This window comes from Lagopus leucura, unplaced genomic scaffold (genome assembly GCF_019238085.1).
Source record: "Lagopus leucura isolate 7727_CA_CO unplaced genomic scaffold, USGS_WTPT01 Super-Scaffold_100001, whole genome shotgun sequence".
In the NCBI taxonomy this organism is placed as follows: domain Eukaryota; kingdom Metazoa; phylum Chordata; class Aves; order Galliformes; family Phasianidae; genus Lagopus; species Lagopus leucura.
In genome coordinates, this window is record NW_024962262.1 from 1658126 (window position 1) to 1685086 (window position 26961).

Genomic DNA, 26961 nt, shown 5'->3' on the forward strand with positions numbered 1-26961 from the left:
GTAAAGTCTCTCCTTTTGCCTGTCCATGACAATTTTGTGCCAAAACGCATCACGTGTATTAAACTGCTAGTGATTCAGACATTTGTGGTGATGGCTGGGATGGTTTTTCTCTCGAGGTTGTTCCTGAGCACGGATGAGATTATTTCGTTCTTAAAAAATATGGGGAAGATTGAATGGGAAACCTCAGTATAGTAAGTATTTCTTAATGAAGAGCAATAGGTATAATAATTTAATAAGTACAGTCATTTAATCTTTCTGTGGTTATAGAGAGAGTAAATGGAAAAAAGCTAATGCTTTGTAAATATATAATGAACCAAACTGAAATCTGAGTTATTTATGTTTTAGTCAACGCTTCATTAGTCCACTTAGCATCTCAGTTTCGATGCTTCTGTTGTGTGGAAAAAAAGAAGTACAGCTATTATCTCCCTAAAGCAATTAAGCTTTCAGTATTTTTTTTTATGCTGTGTGCTTTTCAGATGTGGTGTTTACTGATAACAATAGAAATGTTTATCATTTCAGCATATTGAAATTGGCTCACATTACTGTAAATACATCTCTCAAATCAGTGGCAAATACTAAAATTTGTAATGTTTTTGCTTTGTAATCTAAAATTTGGGTTGTCACAGACACAAATAAGTGACCTAAGATGAATAAGAAGAAAAATGCTTGCAAGATTACAATTCCTTTTATGTTATTTGTCTCTTGGATTTATTTTTTCCTGCAGCCTTAGACAAAAACTTGAGAAAATGAAATGGACTTGTTGTGAGGGCTCCTCCAGTTAGCTCTGGTTATATTAAAAAGTGTTACTACATGCTGTAACTGCCAGTAGTAGGACATCTGGCAGGGCTTTTGACTTGAACGTGAACTGTCTGTCGTGCTGCCAGTGTTTTCCAAATACTTCACGTTGTGTGTACTCAGCTGGGCCCAAGAATATGTACCTAATAGGTGCCAATCTTATTTAGGTTTCAGAAACTGTGTTGCTGTTCTGCTGTCTTGATATTCAAGCACTATATAATACAGTTTATTTCAGCCAGCATTTAAGTGCTTTTAGAGTAGAGTTTTTAGGGGATGTTGTCTTAATAAAACCTGCACTTTGACTCCTGTATTTCTCTGCAAACAGACTGGATTAATTTATCTCATTTTCCCAAATGCAGTGAAGGTAATGGACAGCGTGCTCTTGCCTTTGATGACAGAGAAAAAATGCCACGCTCAGATAACCGGTTACCTGTAGAAAATATGGTTCCAGTACATAAAAGAGAAAGTAAAGAAAAGGCTCTGGCTAATAAACTTGGTATTTGTGAAGGAGTGAAAAAGGTTAAGGAATCACTTCCTGTGGTACCTCATCAGAATATTCATGCTGTATCCAAGTCTCCATCCAGTCCTGACGTAATAATAGAAGAAATATATGAAGATAATCTAGAAAGTAAGCTTTTTAATACCTGATGCTTTTAGTTTTCAGATGTCAAGCGTTTTTATTAATTGTGCTTGTTGCTAGCTCAGAGCAAAGTCTTTATGATACTTGTATTTCATTGTCTTTGAAATACTCAGTACCTTTTTTTGGTGTCCTTCTTTAGCTTAGCTAAGCGAAAACTCCCAGTTCTCCTGAGCAGGAGTCACGATTGACCTCCCCCTGAATGGTTTCTTGCCTTCCTCAGTCATTTAGGCCCTCTCAGACTTTCTGTCGCTGGTTCTTGGAGGGTGCATTTGTGGCAGTTCTCTGGGCTTCTGAATCTAAGGCATTGTCATAACTGGCAAGTACAGTTAAGTTCTTCAGTTTGTAAGGTTTTTTCTGGACTCTGTTATTTACAAAATGCCTGGGAAGTGACCCTGCCTCCGATGCGCACTTTTGAGACTGAATATGGAGTGCAGCACACAGTTTTGGACCCTGCAAGTCTCTGGCATACTTGAGTGAGTCCAGCAGAGCCTACCAAGCTGGAGTCCTGGAGGTGCACAGTAGTAGAGCAGAAGGTACTAAAAACAACTCGGAACATGAAAAATTCCACTTAGATAACAGGAATAAAAATACTACAGGGGTGAGCAATAACTAGCACGGCTGACGATAATGAGAAGAGCAGTTCTCATTTGGATTTAAAAATATATATCAGAAGTCACAAGGAAGATGAATATTCTCAGGCAGTATAAGCCACTGATATTACTGAGGTGGGTGGAGCAGTTTGATAATCAGGAGTGACTGTCATTTGAGATTAATGGAGTGGCTACAGAATTTGTGGAATGCCCAGGGAGTATTTTTGAATAGTTTGATGTTGAAGTGGGAAGGGACTGAAATTCTGTGAACTTTGAATGATACTGATCTGTTGCCTTCAGTAACAGCCATGTTAGTACTGATTTAGTGACAAGAGGCTGTTAAGAAAAAGTTAGGATTAGGGTTACAAATGATCTCAGGGAATGCTTATGGAAAAATAGATTATCATTTGATACTATTGAATCCAGTGTGTTTCAGTCAGGCAGAAGATGTTACCTGTACTCAAATTGGAAAATGGTTATTGTGACATCAAATCTTCAGGAGATTTGATTAGTGTTTGTAATGAATCATAGCCTGTGGCTGCCAGAGGCCTTTTTATGAACAGGAAAAGAGCAATAATGGTAGATGAGATTGCTTGCCATCTTGTAATAAGGGTATTGCATGACTCACTGACTTAAAGGAAAATTCTTAGAGCAGGAGAGGATTTATTTCTAGAAGCCAATCAAGCTAAACAGGTAAGTTTATATTTGGGGTTGGGTCTCGTCCTTTCCAAAAGCTTTTCTTTCCTCAAGCTTTTCTGAACAGTACTGATTGATAGTAGTCTTTTTCATTGCCCTTTGGCACTCAGTTGTAAATTGAGGCATTTGTGCTTTACAGATGTTGATACCTGTCAAAGGTCTTGCATGTGTGCTCCATCAGTGAATAATTTAGCCTTTCTACAGGGCCTAAATGTGTGTATTCTTAATCTCTGTTCAGAGCTAAAAGAATGTGATAGAGAAGTCTGATGATGATGATACACCCTTAGGTTTCTGTTCAGAGATCTTGTTTCCCCCTAAGTTCATAAGGGAGTATTAGTTTCTTCAGCTTCCAGTATGTCTGTTTCCTGAGAGCAGAGGGATTACTGCCTATGTTGGCAGCTTCTGTGCTCTCTCTGAAACAGTAGAATTCAGAGAATACACTTTTTTCCATTCGCCTTGCATTGAACTACAGGTAAATGGAGGTTACCAGAAACTAGCTATTCCTGTCACTGAGCACTGAAGATTTTAGCTGCCTGTTGTCACTCACATGATATCCTTGCAAGGGTTCATGATGTGGTAGATGAAAACTTCTGCATCAGCCGCTGAGTGCTGTACTGCAGATAAATGCAGTCGTTCATGCTTCAGAGTGCCTTCCAAAAGTGTGCACTCCAGGGGCACTTCTTCTGTCACGTTGCCCACAGAAATGACAAGCTTCTCCCAGAGCTGAATCTTAAGGTCACTTCTGCAGGCAATTTAGGTATGACAGGAAATCCTTCTTGCAGCCTTCAAGGAAATCTCCAGTGATGTATGGAAGTCTGGAATACAGAGTGTATGTACTTAAAGGCAAAGTAAATAGCCAAAAGCTGTAAAACATTAAGAAACTGTTGAAAAGCCAACAGCAGAGACTGATGAGAGAACAGAAGATGTTAGGTGACATTCGTGGCCTTAACATCTGCTTGTAGTCATGGATACAAGTGTCCTTGGAGCTCCATGCACATCTGTACAAACACTGTATGCCTTTCTTGAAACTCAAAATGGACTAACTGTAGTTAGTTGAAAGAATGCCTGCTTTGGGATAGATCAATGAGGCTTTTTTTTTTTTTTTTTTGAGACTTTTGTAGAGTAAGTGTGTATCATTAGCATGCTGCAAAGGCAGAAAACGCAATTTCTGATGGAACAAGCAGATGCAGTGTAGTAGCATGGATACAACTGTTAGGAAATTTTGATGGTTTTGTAGCTTATTACTGTCATATACATCACTTCTCTTTATTTTGTTGGCTGATTTACTCTGTGTGTATAAAAACTAACATTAAACTTTTTTTTTCCTAAAACAATGAAACAGAATTTCCCACAGGAAATCATCATGACAAACAGAGGAAGAAACTTCTCAAGAAGCAAGCATACTCTGAGCACAGAGCTGGTCAGTTGGTTTTGTTTTGGCTTTTTTTCCTGTCAGGTGAACAGATAGATGCTTTTAAAAAAAAAAAAAAAAAGCACCCTCTAAGCAGCGAGGCAGAGCTGTGGAATTGCTTACAGAATTAGACATACACATCAGCATTCTAGTTGAGATCGGGAATGTACTAAGAAACAGATTCTGATTTTGGCCTGTTGACATGTATTTGCTCACATGTAAGATCAGTGGGTCACGTGAATTACTTCCAGTTAAACCAGTTTGGGCATTGCTTATCTTGCTGATGTCATTCTTTTACTCTGCAAAGGTGCTCTTTGATTGTCTCACTTCCAAACTATATTATCTTTCAAGATCATAGAATGGCCTGGATTGAGAAGGATCATAATAACCATCTAGTTTCAACCCCCTGCTATGTGCAGGGTCACCAACCACCACGCCAGGCTGCCCAGAGCCACATCCAGCCTGGCCTTGACTGGCTCCAGGGATGGGGCATCCACAACCTCCTTGGGCAACCTGTTCCAGTGTGACACCACCCTCTGAGTGGAAAAACTTCCTCCTAGTATCTGACCTAAACCTTGTACTTAATTGGAAGATGTAATACACCAGCTCCCAAGCAACTCTTGGAAGCTCAGCACTGGCAGTGTTCTCAGCGCATGGTAGACACTCAGTGTATCAGTGCATCTTGTGGGCAGTCAGTAATTTATTGAGTTCTGAACTGTTGCTTTTTTCCATGTATGTTTAGTATTCTGAATTACGAGTGAACGTGCACCAGACTGATTATTTGATTACTTGATTCACAAATTCTGTAGGCATCATTGAGTATAAGAAATAATGATAAAGGTTGAGTAGAGATCCCAGTGTTGAGGAAGAAGGAAACTGACACAAAAAGTTGATAGAGGAGGAAGCAGATCTTGGTCACAGTATTAGCAAAGAAGAGATACTAAGAAACTGCACCATTGTTTCTGCATTTTAACCTCACAATCATGTAAAAGCCCTCCTAACCTATCCATTTAATCTCAAGTAACTTGTAAATCCACTGACTGCTCTATAAGAAGACTGGACAGAATGGTTAGGAGATGGTGTCTTCCAGCATGGGTGATATGGAAGAGTTAGTGTACCTGTAGGTTAAATGTTCTGACTCATTTGGACTTCAACTTACATACTGTTCTTCACTATTGGAGATGTCCAAGAATAATCCTGGGTCTGTTCTGGATGCTGCATTTCCTAAGTTTCAAAAGTACAGTTCAGTGTACTTTCTCTGGTTTTGAATGTTGAATTCTTTATATCGCTTTTGGCTGTGGTTGGTCGTGGCTCACTGGGTTCTTCAGATTTGCCAGTTACCTGCACCCGAGCCAATTGCACAGGTGACACTGGATGCAGTAGAGATGGCAGCTGCTTGTAGTACTGACGCTCTCCAGTCTTTGCAAGTACTGTGTTGTAAAATACCCTTGCAGGAACTGAGATGCTGGGCTTCTAAACCAGTCATTCCTATCCACTCCCTTTGGTGCCTAGCTTTAAAAGGATAACTCAGTATTTTGGATCTCAAATCGAAAGGAGTTAACTGCAACACATAGGATCAGGATGCTGAGTCAGAAGTAGTGTTGTACAGAAGAGAATCTTTAAAATAGTTGTAGGACAACCATGACTGCCAGAGTTCAAGGAGCTTTTTGACAGTGCTTTCAGACACGCAGTTTCATCAATGCAAAGCCAGAAGTTTGACTCAATGATCCTTGTAGGTCATTTCCAACTCAGGATGTTCTTTGGGATATTCTTTGATCTTCATACAGTGGCACAACAGCTGTATGAAAGTCCTTACGATTCCTGCTCTTACAGATAGGTGTATTAGGCTCTCTAATCTACTTTCTAGAAGCCTCTTAGACTTCTGTTAAATAAAGGGGATAAAAGATCTGAATTACCTACTTAAGATCAAGAGGCCATTTTGTAAGAAGTGAGACAGCATTTAGCTTTGTGGAGTGGTTTAAGGGAGATAAATCTGAGTGATCAAAAGAGCAGATTTAGTCAGGCTGGAAGTACATAACTCATTTGAAACCAGTAGGAGCAAACTGTTTTGGGTTGAAAAGTGTGGTTATAAGATGTCATGATTGCAATGTAAGCCTAGTCACGTGTGTAGTAAATATCTATTAGAGCCACTTGAACGGTGTTTTATGGGCTCTTTGTCCTGCTCAGGTTCAACAGAACTGGTGTTTGTAAGTCACGTTGTAAATCCATGCCACTTCTATATTCAGCGATACTCACAGAGGAGAGAAGGTGCTTTTTTGGAGATGAAACTGAATAATTTCTGTTGTAATAAAAGTTCGTATTTCTTGGCTTCGGATGTTTTGGAACCAGGTAAATTAAATGTTTCAAACATTTTTGTAAAGCCTGAATTAGCTTAAAATACTACCTTGCATAATGTCATCTGTAGTGAAATATTTGTTCCTTATTTCTTCCTGTTTTTTATTAATTTGCCTAGGAAACCAGTGTAGGATGTTCAAAAATCTGCAATTAAGAGGGGAATGGAAGGCAGCGTTATTCTTTACTGTTCTGTAAGGTGGATTTAAATCATACAAAAGAAAATTATGGAACAAAAAAATGCATCTTCAGTTCTTCAATAATTTCAGTGCTTAAAGTAACTAAAATTGTGACAGACAGGTTTCCACTGCTGAAACTTTCCAGCGTTGGGTGATACTTTTTAACTATTAAGGTCTTTTTCAGTATGCAGATTTTAATGACTAGACCAGATTAGTTCTTTGAATACTTCAGTAAGTCTGCTTTGTCTTAATGCAAGCTGTTTTCCTTTCTGGGGGATAGATGGTTTTGTTTACAGTTCACTAACAGAAGAGAAACTATTGTGGAAGTAAAAATGAAGAACAGTAGAATAATACATTGCTAAATCATTACAGCTGTTCTCTGCCTCACATGTTGGTATTTCTAGAAGGTGTTCAGAGAAGTGACAAGTACGTTATAATCCTGAGTTGGGAGTTTCACTGAAAATTACCTTGGAAAGTATGAATAATTTTATTGGAGAGATTTTCTTCGTGAATTTTGGAGATAGCACACTCAAACTCTTGGTTTTATGCAGAAATAGGAACTTGTAGGAAGATGTAAATTTTGGAACCTTTTGATGTTATGAGGAAGTGGTTTGGACTTTCTTAAAACAGTTGGGTTTTACATAAGTTTTGACTGTATTATTTGCAAATGAACTAGACTTTAATTGGTTCTGGCATTTCGGTAGAAGATACGGAACGCTTGCCAGAAATGATTTCTGAATACAAGCCAGCCACCTGTAAGCTGTGCAGACACCATGTAAATGAGTGTGGGGAGAACTTCTGACAGATACCAAGGCAAGGTTATTAACATCTTTATGTCTTCATTTTAACAGCACCTCTTGTATTGAAGGTAGAAAGCAGTGGAACATTTTGAAGATGTGTAGTAATACTTAAAGAGCAATATAGCTGTAAATCCTTAATTTACATTTTTTATTATTTGTTTCCATAAAGGCGTCAGAGCTTTTATAAAGAGGAAGGAAACCGGAATGTGGTGCCGTGGAACTGTCACTAAACTAATTCCCATAAAAGCTAAAAACAAGCAGAAGACGGGTGGTCCAATGAGATGCAGAGTTTGTGATATCGCAGCGATTGAAATATTTCTGATCGATTTTGGGAGTTCTGAAGTATTTAATTTCTCAAGGTAAAGTGGGGGTTGTTCATCTGCAGTGAGTGTCCTTTGGCTGTTGGTACTCAAGAGGATCTCTGTGAAGAAACAGATCTTCAGCCAGCCAGTACTCTTGGCACAGGCTGCTGATGGGATACGCACGTGACACTGGTGTTCTGTACGTAGCTGTTGCCCACAGAAGAAAAATGGGAGGTTGTGTAAGTAGACAAGTGTACGAATGTTCATATATCAACATGTGTAACTTGGACATCTGTTGCGGGGATGGAAGTCCTTAATGCTTAAAAGTGGAGAAATGCATTTATTCAAGTGTTAGATGTTACAGAAGTCTCAGTATTATGGTGTTATGCCAATTACTACAATAATGACCTTTTTCTCAAGTTTATAATTTTGTTTGGGTTGTTTTTTTGAAGGGGGGGAGGTGTTTTTTGAGGGTTTTCTTGGCATTTCTTTCAAGTTGGAACTATTTTTATTTCTACTGGCTTTAGATATGCTCCTGCTGATCTCGCTGCTCTACAAACTATGCAAACAGATGACATTTGCTTGCTTATGAGGAAGCCTGATCAATGTATTGAGGCTGAACTTGCAGCCATTCCTCCCTTAGCAGTACTGTGTTCATTGAAAGATATTGTTCCTAAAAATGCAGTAAGTAAAAGCTGTTTCTACTACTGGATAATGATTTTTTTTTTTTTTTTTTTTTAAGATTCATATTAAAGAATTTCAGTGAAAGGTATATAATTATCTTATTCCAGTGTAAACTCCTAAGAAAGAAAACTCCTAACAGTGTGTGTGTTTTTATATGTATGCATTTATATGTATATATGTATTTGAAGATTGGTTACACTGGTTTATTTGGAAGCAAACATACAGCAGTCTGCCTTTGAAAGCCTCTGGATTTGTGGATATATGTCAGACTTCAGTCTCTTTTCTTTGGCTCTAGGCTTATCAAATTGAAAGACAAATTATAGAACTTATTTCATGGCTGGCTGACAGCTGTGTGAGTGATAACTTGGAAAAATCATCCAAACAGGGAGACGTGACTCAGGATTTTTAAGATAATTTGTTCAGAGGTTTTCCTTTTGTTACTTCGAATTTTGTGCCACAATTTACGTGTGATGCAGTTGTGCGTTTGTGACGGTATAACCCCAGGGTTGTTTATCATTTCTTCAAGGTTTTTTGCTTGGTTGTCTGTTTTTCTTTTTTAACCTCATATTTTCTGAAATGCTTTCAAGTAGGACAGATCAGGAACAGTTTTCACAGGTCTGGATAAGAGGTTGTGCATGTGCTTGGATCCTAAGATCCAAAAAAGAGAGATGTGAAGTGTCAAATGAGAAATGCTTTACTTTGATCCAAGGGAAGTAAACTTAGAGGGGCTGCTCCAAGGTAGATAAAATATCAAAAAGGGTGTTGTGGAGAGAAGGAATGTTCAGACTGACCAAATTGGGTTGTGCATTGGTATGAAGATAGAAAAAGAAAAGAACGAACTTTCAGACAAACCAGGAGACTAGGAATGCAAATCATGAGATGAAACAGCATACGACTGTTCAAGTTTATCTATCAAAAAAAATCAGGGGGAATGAAATCTTGAGGTTTGAATTTAAAAGAAGCATTGCAGAAATTGCATCCCCGAGATTTGACTCAGTTTTACAGTTAAAAATATTTTCGAAGTCCTCATAAAATACTGTCTTGTGCTATCAGATCAGTGCTTATATGAAATACTGAACACTCTTCTGTTCGTGTGCTTCTGTGCTTACTTCCTTGCTTATTTTTTTTATGCTTTGTTTGACAGTCTTAGACCTCTTCAGTAACTCTTTGTTCTTTTTAACATAGAGTGAAGGCTGGGGAGAAGAAGCAAAGAAAATATTTCTAGGAATGGTAAATAATAAAGCTGTTTTAATGACGGTATTTAGAGAAGAGGATGGCGTTCTCTTTGTGGACTTAAGAAAACCTCCATGTAATAAAATATGCAGTGACATGCCCACGTCTCTCAAGGATACGTTAGTTTTTTTAGATGTGGCAAGGTATGTGGTCTCTTTGGGTGTTTGCTCTTCTGTCATAGATGAAAATGGCATACTTGCAAAGTTTACAAAGAAAGTTGTTTTGGAGGGTTAAGAGAGCAGGAGTTGGTTTGGTGTTTGGGTACAGCAGTCTGCAAATCTTCAGGAAATTCCACTGCAGACAGAGAAGTGTGTATATTTGAATGTAACTAGCTGTGGTGATAGTAGCGGGAGATGATTTTTAGGGCTTCTGCACTAAGTGTGGGAAAGAAGATTTTTTTAAATGGTTTTGTCAGTGTGGAATTCAGTGGATGGTGGTGTTTTTTAGCACGGTTTAAATGTACAGTGCTGCTTCCCAAATAACAATATTCTTAGGAATCAGCTGCCATACATCATCATTGCTATGTTGCGTTTGTGGCAGGAAAAGCATTAGGCTTGGTAGCACAGACTGAAGAGAGTTCAAGCTATTCATGTGACTGTGGAACAAGGTTTTTTTTGAGATCATATTTGTTTCTTTGCAGTGAAATCAACACGAGTCTAAAAGTCTTCCTTCTCAGTTAGTTTTCGCATAACTTATTTAAAATCATCTTCTTCACCTTAGGTTTAAATCACATCTTCCCAACCACTTAGAGAATAATACGGTGTTGCAGTGTAGTGCACCTAAGATGCCACAAGAAAGAGAAGTGTTCTCTGTCACAGTTTGTCATATTAATAGTCCAAGTGATTTTTATCTGCAATTGGTAAGCTTAGAAATGAGGTCTGTACAGATATTTTTATATTGAGCTAATTATGAGCTTCAAATGAGATACGATATCTAGTTAATTTCTGTTATCAGTTTAGAATTCCTGGAATTAACAGATTAATTCCTAGAATCCTAGATTAGAACCAGCAATTTCTAGAATTCCACAAAGGTCGTCTTTTCTCTCTCTCTCTTCTCTTGTATTAATTTGTGTGTGGGTACGTAGTGTTTCTTTCCTTGGAGTGGTGGTTGAACAGGGCAGTAGTGAATAATTCTTAGGCTCTTTAGTTCATTTTTCACGTCCATAACTACCTTCCCAGATGATGTGACTGAGTGCATTACCAGAAAAAAAAGTATCCCTTAAAAGAGCAAAAATAGAATTATAAGAATCAAGAAATGTTTGACATATCACAGAATGTTTAATTGTTCTTATTTTAGGCAGGTAGTCAGGTGGATTTAGCATTTCCAGTGAAAACTGAAGAAATACAAGAACATTGGAATAGCAAAGACAAGACAATTTCTTGCCCAGTTGAAGGCCAAGCTTGCGTTGCAAGACACAAAAGTGGCAACTGGTGCAGAGCACAGATCATAGGTGAAGTATTGATTCTTTCCCTGTAATGCTGAGTTTCAGAATCAGATGTGATACTAGAGCAGAATTGCCCTCTAGATATGAGAAGGAACAGATACTGTTTTCCACTGGATAGTCTTGTGCTTGTAGCTGTGTCCGTCAATTCAGGAGCACTGATGTGTGTTTGTTTTTTTTTTCACTTAATGAAATGTTTTATATAGTCTAATTTAAATAAATAAAAGTACGTTTCATTGTTAGAATCTTGCTGAAATTGTGTCATATAATTAAACACTGTTTCACTGAGCATTACAGTTTCATCTTCAGGTTTGTCTGTTATATCCAATCTGGAATTGCAGTTGGTGTGGGTTGATAATTTCCCACAGTTAGTCTCCAAGACATGAGAGGCGAGAGGAGAATAGTGCATTTAGTTGTGGTGATCTCAAATTTAACTTGCCTGTATGCAAACTTGCATATGTATCTACTTGTAGTTAATGTGGCAGCATCTTTGGAAATGATGTGTTGGGTTCAGAATGCTAAATCTTATTGTTTCAGAAATTGGAAAGAGCTGGCTATTAAAAATAATACAGTTGTTACATTAGCTTTTGGAGTACTTGAAAATACTGTGTTTTCATTGGGGTGGAAATTACTTTAGGATTCTAATGCTTAAGCTAAGACTTCATAGTCCTTGGTGTTAATAATTTGATTTTGTCTGTGGTTTTTTTTTTTTTTTCTTGAAGGGTTGCCACATCCTGAAGCAGTTGTGGTAAAGTACATTGACTTTGGCAGCATTGCTAATGTACCTCTTAAAGACATACGTGACACAGCAGATGAGTTTCTGAGCTTTCCAGGAAAGGTAAGCTAGTGATTGCCCAAATTAAATACTGAAAATAAATAGAATCCCAAGGGATAGAAAGGGAATTACAGAACTGTTACAGTCGTGCAGTAAATAAAATGTGAAGCAAGTTCCTTGATGGATGGGTTTGTGATACAACATTTTAAATGTTTTTTGGGCATAGATTTATAACTTTTTATTTTGGTAATTAAAAAAAAAACAAGATGATTGGGGTTTCAACTAAAATGTAGTATTACCTTGAGGTAGATGGCGTTTGTATGTATTTATTCAAATAACTTTTCTTACACCATAAAAAGGATAACTTTTACATTCTCCCATCTCCAAATAGTAAGCTAATCTAATTGCATTTTTGTTTGCTTCAAGGCATTTGACTTCCTTCCTAACTTCTGCATCTTGCAGGAGTTTCTCCTTCTTTAACAAGAGAAAATCATAGTGGAAAAAGAAATGAGAAAGTGTTCATTAAAAAATGCACATAAGCAGAGAATAGTTATTTTTCTTCCACTGCTCTGGTTGCTCGTACGTCTGATGCTGAACTTTAAAACTTTGCATGTTGGTAGTCTTTCATTACCTGTCATAGGCAACAGAACTAGTGATTGCTGCTATGATGGTTAGCCAGCTTCTATTAGTGAAAATAGGTTTGGTTGTTCACATGTGGAACAGAATGTTTCTGGGAAAAGTTTCAGCAAAAATAATCCAGCTCTGAATCCTGCTCTTAGCAAGGAAAGGGAAACAGTGAAAACTGCCAAATGTTCTTTGTTGCAATGTCTTAATACTGCAGGTCTGAGTGATTAATGAATAAAGGTGCTGGGATTTTGATAGGCTTTATCTCATCATCCCAGTTAGTTTCTTATTTCTAAGGTTAATAATATCTGTAAGGTAAGAAATACAAATCTTTAGAAAAATCTGTGAGGTGTTTTTCAACTATTGAATACCTACTACTGGGTCATGTCACTTTGATCATGAGGGAGAGTGGGCCATGAAGATACTGATACAGAATGGAACATGAGCACTAAGGAAAGTAATTATTCTCAGCATTCTTCATACCGTCCATAGGTTACAGTCTGGCAAGATCCATAAGTCAGAAGTTTGCATAAGAAATAATAACTTGCTCCCACTATTACTTCCAGCACAGATAGTAAAAAGATCTGCAGGCCTGCTTATGTGTTGCTATGATTTCAAATCTTTCCAATTTAAAAGAAAGGATTTGAAATTCTTTGAACATGAATGAACACAACATCGCAAAATCAGACGTTCAGAAGGCAGGAGTGCCAGCAGCGAGGCCGCTTGTGCAGGTCTGGTGTTGGTTGTTACAGGAGAGATTTGAATTGTGCTGTTACAGGAAAAGTTGGACTTCTTTCAACCCATTAATACAGTTTGCAGGCATTTTAATGAACTTTTCTGCTGCAGAAATGTTGCTGACCCTGAACTGAGCAGTGCTTAATGTGGTGTTGAGTTTGGCATGCCCAGCCCTTTTCTTTTAATGTTATTTAAAATCTCCAGTTTTATTCCTGGCTGCCTGTATCCTAAGTATACCTTCACATGATATTCTTATTTCCATTACGTTTTTTTTTTTTTCCTTCTTTCCTCTGCCTGCATTACTGTTCTTTCTTTTAGTGTGATAAACAAGAAGGAAGGAACAATGCCATCCACAGTTAACTTGAAATTGAACCTTAGTGTGGCCACTGATGTTTGAAATAAGGATGCTAAGGAATAATTATTTTGATCCAAGTACTTCATCAGTTTCCCTGTTTGTGTGTCGTTTTGTTTGCTGGTTTGGTTTTGTATTTTGTTTTTGTCTTCCTAACAGCTTTCCAAAATCTGGCAGTTCTAACAGTTTCTGTGGTACTGTGATGTCTGTGTATGCAGTCCTTCAGACTTCCACAGCGGTACAGCCATTAAGCTTAAATGCATTAAGTGCGTGTCACTGCATTCGCTGTGTTAGTCTTTTTCGTTGTCTGCAGTCCATTTTAGGTCTGACTGTAAAGACCATAAATAGGGGGCAAGGAGGGTTAATCTCATTTCAAGCAAGATTCACATCCAGCTGTCGGGGTGTAGGATCACATGGGTCTTAGATACAAATAGTGTGGAGCCAGAAGCCTGGGTCGTGTTGTCTTTGCTGTCTTGGATGGCTGTGATTTTACTGCAATAGGATGAAATTGATTTATGTGCTAGCAGAGAATTAATGAAAGTTATTCTTCAGGTCAAGTGCAGGCTGGCTTACATTGAACCTTGTGAAGCAGCAGGTGAGTGGAGCAAAGCAACCACAGGAAGGTTCAAAGAAATGACTGAAGATAAATCTGTTTTGTGCTCAGTTGTTGGTAAGTTACCAAGAGTGTATCAATTTCTGCTCCAATATTGTTAAATTTTCTCACCTATAGAAATATGGTTTCATAGCTAAAAAACAGCATTTGTTTGAAATGCTTATACTCGGAAGTGGGACAGGTAGCAGAGTGTGAGAGATTTCAGGCAGGAACTAATTGAAGCAGAGCTAACAGACGTACCTGTTATGAAAGTTCTCTTTGCTTTTATTTAGGGCCACACCAGTATTAGGGGATTTCAGTAATCTGGTTTATTAAGATCAGCTTGTTTCCAAACCTCCTAGCTGTTCTTGGCAGTTTCTGACTTAATTGGCGGCTGTGGGTCTGATCACTGCTGCTCTAAAACATCCTCCCTGTATGCCTCAGGAATGGATTGCTGTGTGTGTGTGTGTGTGTGTATGTATATAGTGCTATATAATTTATGGATATGCCATAATATATTTTTTTCCTGTATGCCATTTATCGTTAATAGGTAATTATTTTTCAACATCCATACAAGGTGGTTTGGAGTCCATATAGTAAATGAAATTTACATGCAGCAGGTGGTTTCCAGTAATTATTGGTGTCTTTTCAAGTTGATCTTACAGTTATGTGCAGAGCTATGGCTCTTTATGTTGTTGATTTTCACAATCATCAGTCAGGTTAATTCCAGAAAATTACCTTTCTTCATATTATCTGGCATGTCTCTGAACCAATAGTCTTTAATGGATCTTTGGTGCTAATATTGTTATTTGTTAATTATGTTATTAATTCACAGAGATGTTAGATAATATTTTGTCTGTTGAACTTTTTGACTCCCGTGCTGCTTGTGGAAGAGGCTCAAGTATTAACTGCCAGCTAGTCAGAGAAGACCTTGCATCCTACATACCTGGGTAAATACACTGCATAGTTTAAAAGTTTTTGGAAATACTGGATTTCTATAATGTTTGGCTTCAGTGATTGGAATTTACCACATTTGTGAAACATTCGTCACAGTAATCAACTGAAATAAGTTGTGGTTCTGCTGCTGTATAACTGAATTCTCAAACCAAATCTGCTTAATAGATACTTTGCTAAAGTGTGATGGAATCAGAAGTAGCAGATAAAGTGTTTGCATTGTGCTTCTGATGTGCTTGTGATGTGCCAAATCTTTCCTGACTGGTTACTATGGTTCACTTTCCCTTACTGAGAAAAGAAATACCACCTTTGTTTGAGCTGCGCCTCAAGTACCTCATCTCTTTGGAATCTCTGTTATTAGACAAGAAACTCTCATATGCCAGCTATGGACAGAGAAGAATTGGGAAGTCTCGTGGGAGGGATGAGGCTGATAAAGAGATTCCACTGCCACATACAGTTTGTGTTTGGAAAAGACAATCCATGAGTTATAACTATGAAAATCAATTACTCTTCAGTTGATTTTTTTTTTTATTTTATTTTTTACTACTGACCTGATGAGAATAAAAAGATTCTTAAATGTGGAATTTAATTTCAAAAAAGAAAATTTGAGTTTTGTTGTTTTTGTTTTCTTTTTTTGTTTCAGGAAATGGCAAGTAAGTGGATTTTCACCTTAGTTCAGAAATAAATTAAATGCTGGGAATCCTTGTTTTGAGTTGGTGACAATTTTTAATAAGTCTTGGTCAAGTTAGGTGATTTTATTGGAACCTTAACAGCAGGATTATTGTCACCACTGTATTTTCTTGTATTGCTGTTCAGCTATAATTAAAAGCCTTACTAGCCTTAATTAAATACAGGTTTCTGTGTGACTTCACTAATTTTGTTTTTGTTTTCACTCTCTTCTCCATATTTGTACTGTGCGTAAAATAGAAGCAGGAATAAAGAGACCTCGTGGAGTCAGAATGAAAGACAGGAAAAGTGTTTGTATTTGTACTGTTGCTAGCAAACAGACTCAGCTTGGGGAATTTGACTTGATTTCTTGCTGATTAGAATAAATATCTTGTTACAGATTTAGGTGTTGGCAGATGTAATGCCTGTCCTCCCCTGTTCAGCCTCACTCCCAGTGTCACTTCATTTCAAACACCTGCCCCCAGTCTTTAAGTACTGGAACAGTAAGGAATGCTCTCTGCTAAAGCAGTTTGCTACCCAGGAAGGACAGGATAGGTGCTGGATCTCTGAAAAAGTTTCTTCTTGGAAGCCCAGAAGTGCAGTTGAAGCTTATACTTGCTCTTTCCTTGGGGCTTTGTTACTTAGAAGAAGACAGTTCTGCATTTAGAGATGATTTTCCAACTCTTTACTTGTCTTTCGTTGATGCTGTTCCAGTCATTTACTAGGCCAGGCTGTTGTTCACATAAATGGGCAAATACTGACCAACTTCTGATGGCTTTATTCTGTTCACACCATTACAACAAGTTTCTATCAAGGTATTCTTGATAGAATATAGAAAGATATCTGTGCTGTTGGCTGTTGAGCAATATTTGACTGAAAAATGTTTGATATGTGGATCCTGATTAATTTACACTCCATTTAGGTACATTAAAGGTACTCCTGCAAGTTCCAAGGAAACGTGGGACAGTTCTCTGGAAGAAATTCCTGAAAAACTGAGAGCTTTAAATCCCGTAAACATGAAAGCCCTGGAGAGTCAGGATTTCAGATCATATTCTGAGAAAGAGTTTCAGGTGATAATTAGTCACGTTGTGTCTCCTAGTAAAATTTTTATCCGGTGGCTGTCATCAGAAAGCAAACTGAAAAGGTACTAAAATTCAAATTTTCTAGAGTTAAAGCATTTGTGTTACTTATTTTTGAAGTGTAATTAGAGTAAACTCTGCCATTGAATTAGTCATGGCATTAAATGAATGCCACACCCTTTAATGTTGTCAAGAGAAAGGATTCTTTTTTTTCAAATAATGGGATAAGAATGTCCATGATCTCTCTGAATAGTTCAGCTGTTGAAGGGCTTTATTTGGACAGTGTCTGTTTCACAGCTTCATTTCATTTATTTCTAACGTGCCATAAAGAAAAGCTACAACCTTAGCTTCTGTTAAACAGCTAATAAAATTTTACAGTATGCTAGTTAACCAGTCATTGGCTGAATAACACCCATCGCTCGTTTGAGAAAATGCTAACACTAGAAAAATGTATTTTTGAATATTAGTTTACAGGAGAAGATGGATGCCTTCTACACAGAATCCCAGCCGCAGTCTGTGAAGTGGGAAAATAATATGCACTGTGCTGTTTATGTGCGTGATTTGAAACAGTGGTGTAGAGGACAGATAAGCAGAATTGTCTCTGAAACAACTGCTGAGGTAATCTCTCATTCTTACTTTCCTAAAATCTGTAAGCATTCATCGATTAAAGTCTGCATCCTCTGCATTAATACTTTGTCATGCAGCCTTCTGATTTTTGTCAAGCTGCAAATAAAATTACTGCTCCATCGGAGCTCAAATGCTCTTTGCAGGCAACGTGATAAATGAAACAGGTTGAGGTTGACTTTGTGTGTGTTTACACTTTGCTTTGCAACACGGCATAGATTCTCAAGCTATAGCCTAGCAGATTACCTTAGATTCCAATGGGAATGTGAACCTGGTCTTTGTAAGTCAAACCTAATGATCCTTGCTTAAAAAAATGGGGGCCAATTGAACTGAGTGCTGCAACATAGGAAGAAATGTAATCGTGTTCCTTGAACTCTTAAGCTGGTGGTGATGTCCTGTTCCATGCGAGTCTAACATCTGCCTTCTCACATAATTCTGTTTCAAACATGTTTGGTTGCATTTCTTTGTCAAGAACAAGGAGTGCTGGAGGAGGCTGGTCAGTAATAGGTAACAACTTGCATCAAAAGTAAGAGTAGTCTTACAGTCGTGCAGGGTATCCAGGTCTAGTTTACAGCTGGTTCTTTCAAGCTTCACCACGTTATGTACACGGGACTTGCTAGAAGGAACAAAAGCATGACTTCATCTGCTTGTTTTGCAGTAGATAATCTGCTTTCTGAGGCTAAGAACCCTCAAAAAACAATTTTAAAATACCAGTTGGAAATGCTGGAAATGCACTATTCTGTCACTTTTATAGCACAAATTCGGTGGCTAACAATTCTTGCTGTTACATGAAATGACAAAGGGGCAATCATCCTTTATGTGAGTTCACTGCTAGAGCATGCAGAGCTTTACCTAGGGATGAGGAATGACGTGGCTTAGAGTTTATAGCTTGAGATTAGTGGCAAACCAGTATGGACAATTTGGTGCTTGTCTGCTACAGATCAACTAGGAGGAAGCAGAAGAGACCAACGTGCAAGTGGGAAAAGCCACATGCTCTAAGGCTGTGATCCTTAGGGGCTTTTATATGTTAGAAGGGCAACACAGCAAAGTACAAGCAATCGAGGAATTTATTCTGCAGTGTGTTGTTAATTTTACGACATAGATGACTGATCAAGGAGCTGACATGGGAAGGTTCTTTTGAAATTGATGCTTTTGATGTGAGAGCTGGTCTGGGACATGCGGGTGGCAGGCAGCCTTGGCTGCAGCGATCAGAAGGCAATGGAATTTGGGATCCTGAGAGGAAGAATCAAGGCAAAGAGCAGAATCACAGCCTGGGACTTCAGGAGAGTCAACTTTGGATTCCTTTGGGAATCTACTTGAATGGTACCAGTAGGGAACAGCTGCAGTGAACGGGGGTTCAAGAGCTGTTTATTTTCAAAGATATCTCCAAGCTCAAGACAGGTTCATCAGCGTGACCTTACGGAAGAGAGGAGAGCAGGGAAGTTGTTTTGACTTTAGCAAGGTTATTTCAGCATTTCTGGATTTACACACTTAAATTTACCAGCATGACTGAGACAGCAGAAAAGAAATGAAGCAGGTGACAATCTTTGTGAAGTTGTTTAACCCTTTATGAGGACATCAGTGTGATTTGTCATCTCAGCACTGTGACAGACATCTGCACAAATGCCAGCACTGTTGTTCTTGTGTTGTCTGTTAGGAATCTTGGTAATATTCGTCTCAGTCTTGCTTACCTGTTCAGGAATGCTTTAGCTTACCAGGTGTTACAGGTAACACCAGGAGTGTGTGTGTGTGTGTGTGTGTTTGTTTGTTTGTTTCATTGTATTTCTTGTTGGTAACAGGTACTACTGTATGATTCTGGAGCAGAAAAAACAGTGGACATCAGTTGTCTGAGAGAACTTCAGGAAGACATGAAGAGAACTGAAACATTAGCAATAGAGTGTGCCTTAGCAGATATAAGGTAGCCTTCCTTACCTTTATGCTGAAGTAACAACATCAGAAACCTGATAATGATATAACTTAATTTTTTCCTGGATTAGTACTGATGATCTGTGATTTGAATATGATGGTTTTGGTTGGGGAGAGAGAGAAGAGAGGGATTGGATAAAGAAGAGACAAGATGGGAGCCTCCTGTCATTTTTTTTGTTGTAAAGGGTTTGTTGTTTTGTTGTTTTTTTTTTTTAAGGGTTATGGTAGATAACAGTGACACAAAATATGATACACAAAGAAAGAATGTTTTATAGGGTGAATTATAAAATGCTGGGGAGATGCTACAGGTTTCCTTCTTTCTCTGAAGACTTGTTTTTCTTGACATGGAATTTGAGATGAATTAGATCTCATTGAAAGTATATAGGAGGTCTTTCTTCTATAGACTACAGACAAGGAAGAGGACTGGGGTATATTCCCCCCTCCATTCTTTTTTTTTTTTTTTTTAATACACTGTAAAGAAGTATTTTTAATACTTATTCCATGAATGGATATAAAAGGCTATTTGCAGGTGAAGTATGCATTTTCCTTGATTGTTTAAGACAGGTGTCACACTTTCAGAGTGCATGGTTCTCAGTTTAACGTATGGGATGTCTAGATTTGAATCCTTTCTGTCTTATGGATTGAGAGGCAAAGTAACTTCTTTTTTTTTTTTTTTTTAAAGGTTGACTGTAATAGAGTTTGAGATTTGTTGGTTTGTTTTTCCCCTGGCAGTACAGGCAGTCTAAAAAGAACATCAAAATGCCAGCAGAGGGTGGATTTTGTGGATAAAGTTTGGGTGCGCTGCCTTCTCTTTCAGTAAAGGAGATTACTGTTTCCTTAGACCAACAGGTGGAAGCATGCAGTGGACAGCAACAGTGTGTGAATGTATCTCCTACTGCCTAACTGGGGCAGAAGCAAAAGTAGTGATACAGGTTTGTAATCCAGATCTGCACTGCAAGTAGTCATTTAGCTTCTCACTTCTTTTTTGAGTATTTTCACTCGTCTAGGAGTCGTGAGAGGAACATGCTTAGGTTGTTGCTTGCTCTAAGGCTTTTTATTGTCCGTTTGTTTTACTTTTGTTTTTCACTGGAGCATTCGTGTACCCAGAATAGAGGGGGAAAAAACATTTTAGGTGTACTTAGCTACTGAAGAATAGTATTTACATCTTCATGATCTCTGGGCTCCAGCAAATCCAGCAAACAGCTGAGCTTTAAAGCGCAGTTTTACTCTGTTACTTCTTTCAATGCCATGTTTGGAACAGTGTGTAAAATGATGAGGACAGTGATATGGGTTAAGTAAATTTTGCATGTTCTGACTGGCGCGCAGACGCTCAGTCTCATTGGCAGTCTGCCCTGATGAAGTGAAAGAAGTGCCAGAAGTTGAGCAGAAATGCACGTAATCATGTTTTACAGCTCTCATAACTTCTTGCAGGAAACCATTGAGGGGAGCACATTGCCTGTGAAAATCCTTTGGAAGGATGAGGCAGGACAACTGATTGATTTTTCAGAACACCTTATTGAAAAGGGTTTGGCTTTTAGAAACACAAGGTTTGGATACTTTCTTTTCTATATCCTTTCAGACTCGTAAATCTACGTTGCGGTGAAATAATTCAACTTTCTGTTTTACTTATTATCTTCTGCACTGTATGTAGCAACGAAACACCATCTTAAGTAACTTACATAACTTAAGAATTTTATGTTCCACGTTTCTGTTTAAGTTGGTAGATGTGAGATTTGGTGGTATGTGAACAAGGATTTGCTGACTTTGTGGGTGTGTTTTTCTTTTTTGCTTTCCATTGTTCATCAGTTAATATATTGATATGATTTGGTTGTGCTAGAACTGATAAAGCTGCTGTGGCTTATGCAGTCCCTGTGAAACATCCTAAAGTACATTTAGAGCAAGTGAACTCACAGCCGAGCACTTGTAACTCAGAACCTGCATGTACAAGAAGCAGCTCTGATGAACAGGAAGACAATAATGTTTCAAAGAACGAACAGAAGTCCAGACTGCCTTTGGAAATGAATAAAACATACAAACCCCCCATTATACCTGAAGAAAGAAACTTTCAGGCTGTAGTAAGTTGCGTTGGAAATGATGGAACTCTTTATATAATACCAAAATCATCTGGTAAGTTTACGTGGAAGGAAACCCATGTATGTCTATGAATCCGATCATGTTTGTGTATCAGAAAATGCCAGATGTGTTCTATTGTATGTGTTCTGTATGGAAACGTAGTTCAGAAAGTTTCCTCTTAGGGAATGCTGTGCTTTAGATACGGTAAGATTTTAGTCTTGAGAGTGAGGGCTGTGCCGACCATGGCAGCTTTGCTGCTTTCAGACTAAAAAGCCCAAATCCCCACCAGGTGGCGCGGCGCCCTTAAACAGACCCAGATCAGCTGTCCTGTCCTTCATCGCCCCGAAGGTCGGGAGCCCTACCATGGGAACAGGCAGGCTGCCTGTCTTCTCTATGCCGTGTTGGCTAAAGCAGCACGGGTTTTATTTTAATTTTTTTTTTAATGTGTGGTGCTCTTATATTGCTGGACTTCTTTTTCTTCAATTTGAGTCCAGTATACAGGGTTTTGGTTTTTTTAATAATTTTGGTATGTTAGATTCTGTATCTTATTTTCTGCTGGAACCCATTGAAAGGTGCAGTTTAATCTGGCAGGTGCAGCATTAGTCTTCAGTACCGTGATAATCTGCTGTGTTGAGGAAAAATAATTTTGCCAAGGGAAAATTCCTTTTGTCACTCTACAAATATATTTAACTGTATGAAAAGCAAATACAATAACCCTCCTGGTCCAGCACTGTGTTCTTAACAGTTGTTCCTGTAGAGCATGTCCAGTGCTGAACAAGATCTTTTGGGCGGCTGTTCTGTGGTGGCTTTTGTGTCTGAGAATCTGCTGGTGTTTTCATGCAGAGATTCTCATATTCCTCTTGTCAAGGTGTCAACTGCAAAGTTTATAGACCCATCTTTTCATAGAATCATAGAATCACCAAGGTTGGAAAAGACCTAAAAGGTCACCCAGTCCAACCGTTCACCTATTCCCAATAGCTCCTATTAAACCATGTCCCTCAACACAACATCCAGTCTTTCCTTGAACACCCCCAGGCTCGGTGACTCCACCACCTCCCTGGGCAGTCCATTCCAGTGCCTGACCACCCTTTCTGAAAAGTAATACTTCCTCATGTCCAGCCTGAATCTCCTCTGCCATAGCTTGAAACCATTCCCCCTGGTCCTATCACTAATGGCACGAGAGAAGAGGCCGACCCCCAGCTCACTACAACCTCCCTTCAGGAAGTTATAGAGAGCAATGAGGATTTTCAGGGATTAGAACCCTCAATTACTAATGGGCTTAATATGAGAACAGTGATTTCCTTCTTGTTGAAGTGGTAGCTGATTTGCTTATGATACAAATTGAACATACCTACTGTAACAGTCTTGGAAAACATCATTTTGGAATGGCAGGTGTACTTAATGCTTATACGTGTCTTTGAATGTGCTGTCTCTTTTAGGTCTGTCTTAGCGATCAGAATAATTTGTACAGACTTTGAATTTCATACTGTGCTGCTTTTTTCTTCTATTTTCCAGAAAGTGAACTAAAGAAATTGATGGTTGAAATACAAAGTAACTTTAAGTGCCTTGGTCTTTTGGACCCCTATTCTTGGAAAAAGGAAGAAGCTTGTGTTGTAAGAGGGTCAGATAGCCTTTGGTATCGAGGTAAAGTTGTAGAGCACGGTGGTGGTACTCTGCAGGTAAGTTTGTATGTCTCGTGTGTGTGTAAACACGTGTTTATTTTATGTGCTCTCAAGTAATGTATTTCAGTGCTTCAAATTTCTAACTCTTTCTGTTCAGCTGACTTCACTGTCCAGATGCTCATTCTCTTTAAAGCTGATCAGTGTTCTGATTTTGTTTTGATCTTGAAGATGAATTCTGTCTGCTTATTTCAGTTTTCAAGTTTTTCCCGTAGTTTTCCTATTAATGATAAATGCTCTTAAGTAAAAGCTGTCTTCAGTCCCTTGATTAGCTGCAAGTAATCTCATTTGATTTCCTGTGTTTGTGTTCTTAACATTTTTGTTATGAACATAAGCAGAATGCATTGAAAATGCTTCTTTAGTTTCCATCTGACCAGCCAGCAGTGGTTGTCTGTTTGAAATCTTTCTATTGCTGTGGTATAGAGCTCCTTTTTCTACTTAACTGCTACTATTAAGTAGTCTCTTCAGTCTGCATGTGCTTTTTTATTACAGCAAGTCGACACTTCCCTAGTTCATAATGTATTTTTAGTTAAACTGTTGCAGATTATCACACAAGAGGCAGATTTTGTGTAAGACTAGATTCTGATCTACCGTAGTGGTTCTTTAATCTTTTCCCTCCTTTCTACTTCATCACATTACACGCAAATCAGCAAATGGTTGTTTTTCTTCCAGAAGAGTGGATGCTGTAAATGAACTCATTCTTTTATTAAACTTGTCCTTAAAAACAGGAATGATTTTAGAAAAACTTTTTCATACAGGTACAGTATGTAGACAGTGGTTGCATAGAGAGGGTCCCTCAGTGCCACCTGCATCCAACTACATTGTATACCTCTATTCCTCCATTTTGCATACCATGTCAACTCTACAAGACAACCCCAGTGAGTAATGCTAAATTTTGAGGCTTCTTAGTAGGCAGTTATTCAAACTGATAGTACTGTTTTGTCATAGAAAGGTTGAGTAGTTTGCTTGTATTTTTGCTTGCCTCTGAGAATTCAAAGCAGCTGAAAAGATTATTTCATCGGGGCAGTTCTCAATCAGAATGTGCTCGATTGCTTTCAGAAGTGACCATGCTTCAAAAGCAGCCGTCATTGGAACAAAGTCATTGTGAGACTGCAGTGGCTGGTGGTTTGCTGCTCCAAAGTGGCAGTTTGTTCTACAGTAGCAGCAAGAAGAAGCAAGTCCTGGCTTTCATACTGCAGACCAGAAACTTGTAGATTTCCAGTTCTCGGGAAAGTGATTCTGTCGATTTGAGCATAGCTGCGTGGGAAACAATTTGTTTTGCTAAGCTAATAGAAATAGTTTTAAGGCTTTTTTGTTAGACTCAGGAAATAGTTCACATGATAAACATGTGAAGATGTTTGCATATATTACCCATTTTTTAAGAGGTGCATTTAAGTGTAGACTACTGAAATACGTAGCTGACTTCTGAGAAAACTTAAATTGCTACAAGACTTAAGCAGTTCAGTTGATAGATTAGTAAAGGTAAGCTTATAGGTGTGTGGATCAGGAAGCAAATAGATACTGCTTAATATTTGAAGTATTCTGTCTTCTGCTCTCTGCTATATTCAAGTGTACTCCTATGTCTTTGGATTATGTTTCACAGAACTTACACATGTACATGGTAACTCACATGGTACCATCTCTTTTTGAGCCACTTCAAGATTTGAAAATTGCTGCATCAGCACAGCATTGTCACCCTGTAAGCTTTAGTGCACCAAATAGCAGAAAATGTTACGTTGTTCTAGACAAACCAGGCTAACAGAGTGTGCTTTCAAAGAAGCTGCTCAATGATAGGCACGTCTTTTTGTGGTAGTATTTTAAGAATAATACAAGCATGCATGTTTGTCAGCACGTGAAAGTTCAAAAGTTTCTTCCCTCTTATCAAATAGATTGGAAGTTCTTGGCAGCAGGATGCAGTGGATCTCCTTCAAAAGCTACTTAGAAATGAGGAGGTTGAAATACGTGTTCAGGTAGCATAATTTCATCATTGTGTGGAACAAGGCTTATCTTTTTTGTTTGTACTTCTAAACCTGCATTATGAACACTAGCTGAAAGAAGGTAGCAAGAAGTGTGTTTCTTAAACATTTTTTTCATCCTCAGTCTTTCTTATGTGTGAGAAGGAAGGAGAATCCAAAACTAAAATTTGCTTTCTAATGGTTTTCAGGCCTTAAAATATATCCTTGTGATGTAAATGATTTTTTTGTTGATGTTTGTCTTCCATTGTCATTCTGATGTGGTAAATTCTTCTAAATACAGTGTTTCAGTGATGAAATTTCGACATAGCTAAGCATGGGCATGTCTACATTAGAGTATTAGCATTACAAATAAACAAATAGTTATTTTGTCCAAAAAACCTGAAATTTCACATAACTTCTAGTTGTGAAAGGTAGTTATTATTGAATGAGAAACATGAGATAATGTTTCAGTGTTACACTGAATAGTCACTGCTCCACTCCACAGGGAGACTGTCATGCTCCAGTTTGTTGTAGTTGCTCTTAACCATCCTCATTGTGTTTGTACCTTTGAATATATGTGCATGGTGTCGTTAGATTAGAATTTCCTAGCCACTGTTTCTAAAACCTGACTGCTGTTGTAATCTTACTCTGCCTCTTCTAATTAGAAGCTCCCTGATAGTCCCTGGGGAAAATTGTCCATCTGCATGTATTTCAGTGGAATGTCAGTTTCTTCCTTCATGGCAGACAAGAAGTACTGTGTTGTTGATGATTGTCAGGAAATAGCAAAGCAGGTGAGGTTTTTTGTCTCTTGCAGCTGTTGGAAGGAATTTCTGGTTACTTACTGTGAATGCTGATGTTTTATTTTCTTACACTTCCATATAGTTTTGCAGCAAGACCAACTATAGCAGCTCCTGAGCATAACAAATGTAGGTGTGATACACTGCTAAAATTGCATGGAACAGTGAGTGGCCAAAAGTTTGTTCTTGAACCTAGTGCTGAAAATGGATTTTTAGTCTGCATTTCATTTTCCTCTAAAACTTAATTTTAAAAGGATAGGAATAGTATGAAACTCCTGTCACTTTGAAGGGATTAGTTAATCCTAGAAAAGCATCTAAACACAAATTCATGGCAAGATTGTTCGTTGTCTCATGTAACATATTTGAATTGGCTGCTCCAGGTGAGATACATGTCGTAAAGTTCACCTGTATAACTGACTTCACCTAGACAGGGACTCTCTTCAGGTGGGAGGAGAGTGATGTGGAAAGCATTTTCTCTTCCCCCACTCCTAACTCCATATAATTCCTGCTATTCACTTCCTTCCATCTCACTGTGTCCCAAGACAATCATACTGGCTCTGGAGGAGGAAGGGAAAACTGATAGGAAATTGAATGCTCTCATTTCTTTCTGGGAGCAAAAGTTGGGTATGTCACCAGCAAGGTAAATCAAGTGACAAGTGAGGGCTCTCCACATAAACCTAACAATCTTTAGAATTAATTAGATTGTCCATTTCAAGTCTTCAAGGTCTTAATTCAAGTGATAACTACGTCCATGTATTTATTTTCCAAGAAGTTTATTAATATCTACAATGAATTTTATGAAGTGCTTGAGGAAGTAGAATGTAAAGAGTAGTTGAAGGATAACTATTTTTCTTTCCAAAGTGAGTCTCTACTTCAGAAAATAATTCTGCAATATAATGCATTAGCAGAGACTGACAGCACTATACAAGTCTTGGAATGTATGATGCAGTTCAGAGAATGTCTGCATGTATTAGGACTGAAAAACCACAGAAAACAGTGAAACGTAG

General features: G+C 38.2%; 1 protein-coding gene across 1 annotated transcript in view; it reads left to right on the forward strand.

The window, feature by feature from the left end:
• Positions 1–26961, forward strand: part of RNF17 (ring finger protein 17) — a 46749-nt gene that overhangs the window by 12620 nt on the left and 7168 nt on the right. Inside the window, exons 11-32 of the mRNA XM_042868407.1 lie at positions 117–191; positions 1155–1423; positions 4064–4141; positions 6320–6481; positions 7633–7822; positions 8293–8449; positions 9635–9825; positions 10403–10541; positions 10979–11132; positions 11846–11961; positions 14162–14279; positions 15037–15151; positions 16744–16965; positions 17368–17518; positions 19324–19442; positions 20292–20382; positions 20882–20997; positions 21288–21577; positions 23039–23202; positions 23961–24080; positions 25092–25172; positions 25823–25948. Coding sequence (XP_042724341.1) covers positions 117–191; positions 1155–1423; positions 4064–4141; positions 6320–6481; positions 7633–7822; positions 8293–8449; positions 9635–9825; positions 10403–10541; positions 10979–11132; positions 11846–11961; positions 14162–14279; positions 15037–15151; positions 16744–16965; positions 17368–17518; positions 19324–19442; positions 20292–20382; positions 20882–20997; positions 21288–21577; positions 23039–23202; positions 23961–24080; positions 25092–25172; positions 25823–25948 — 3244 coding nt within the window. The remainder of the gene's footprint in view (positions 1–116; positions 192–1154; positions 1424–4063; positions 4142–6319; positions 6482–7632; positions 7823–8292; positions 8450–9634; positions 9826–10402; positions 10542–10978; positions 11133–11845; positions 11962–14161; positions 14280–15036; positions 15152–16743; positions 16966–17367; positions 17519–19323; positions 19443–20291; positions 20383–20881; positions 20998–21287; positions 21578–23038; positions 23203–23960; positions 24081–25091; positions 25173–25822; positions 25949–26961) is intronic.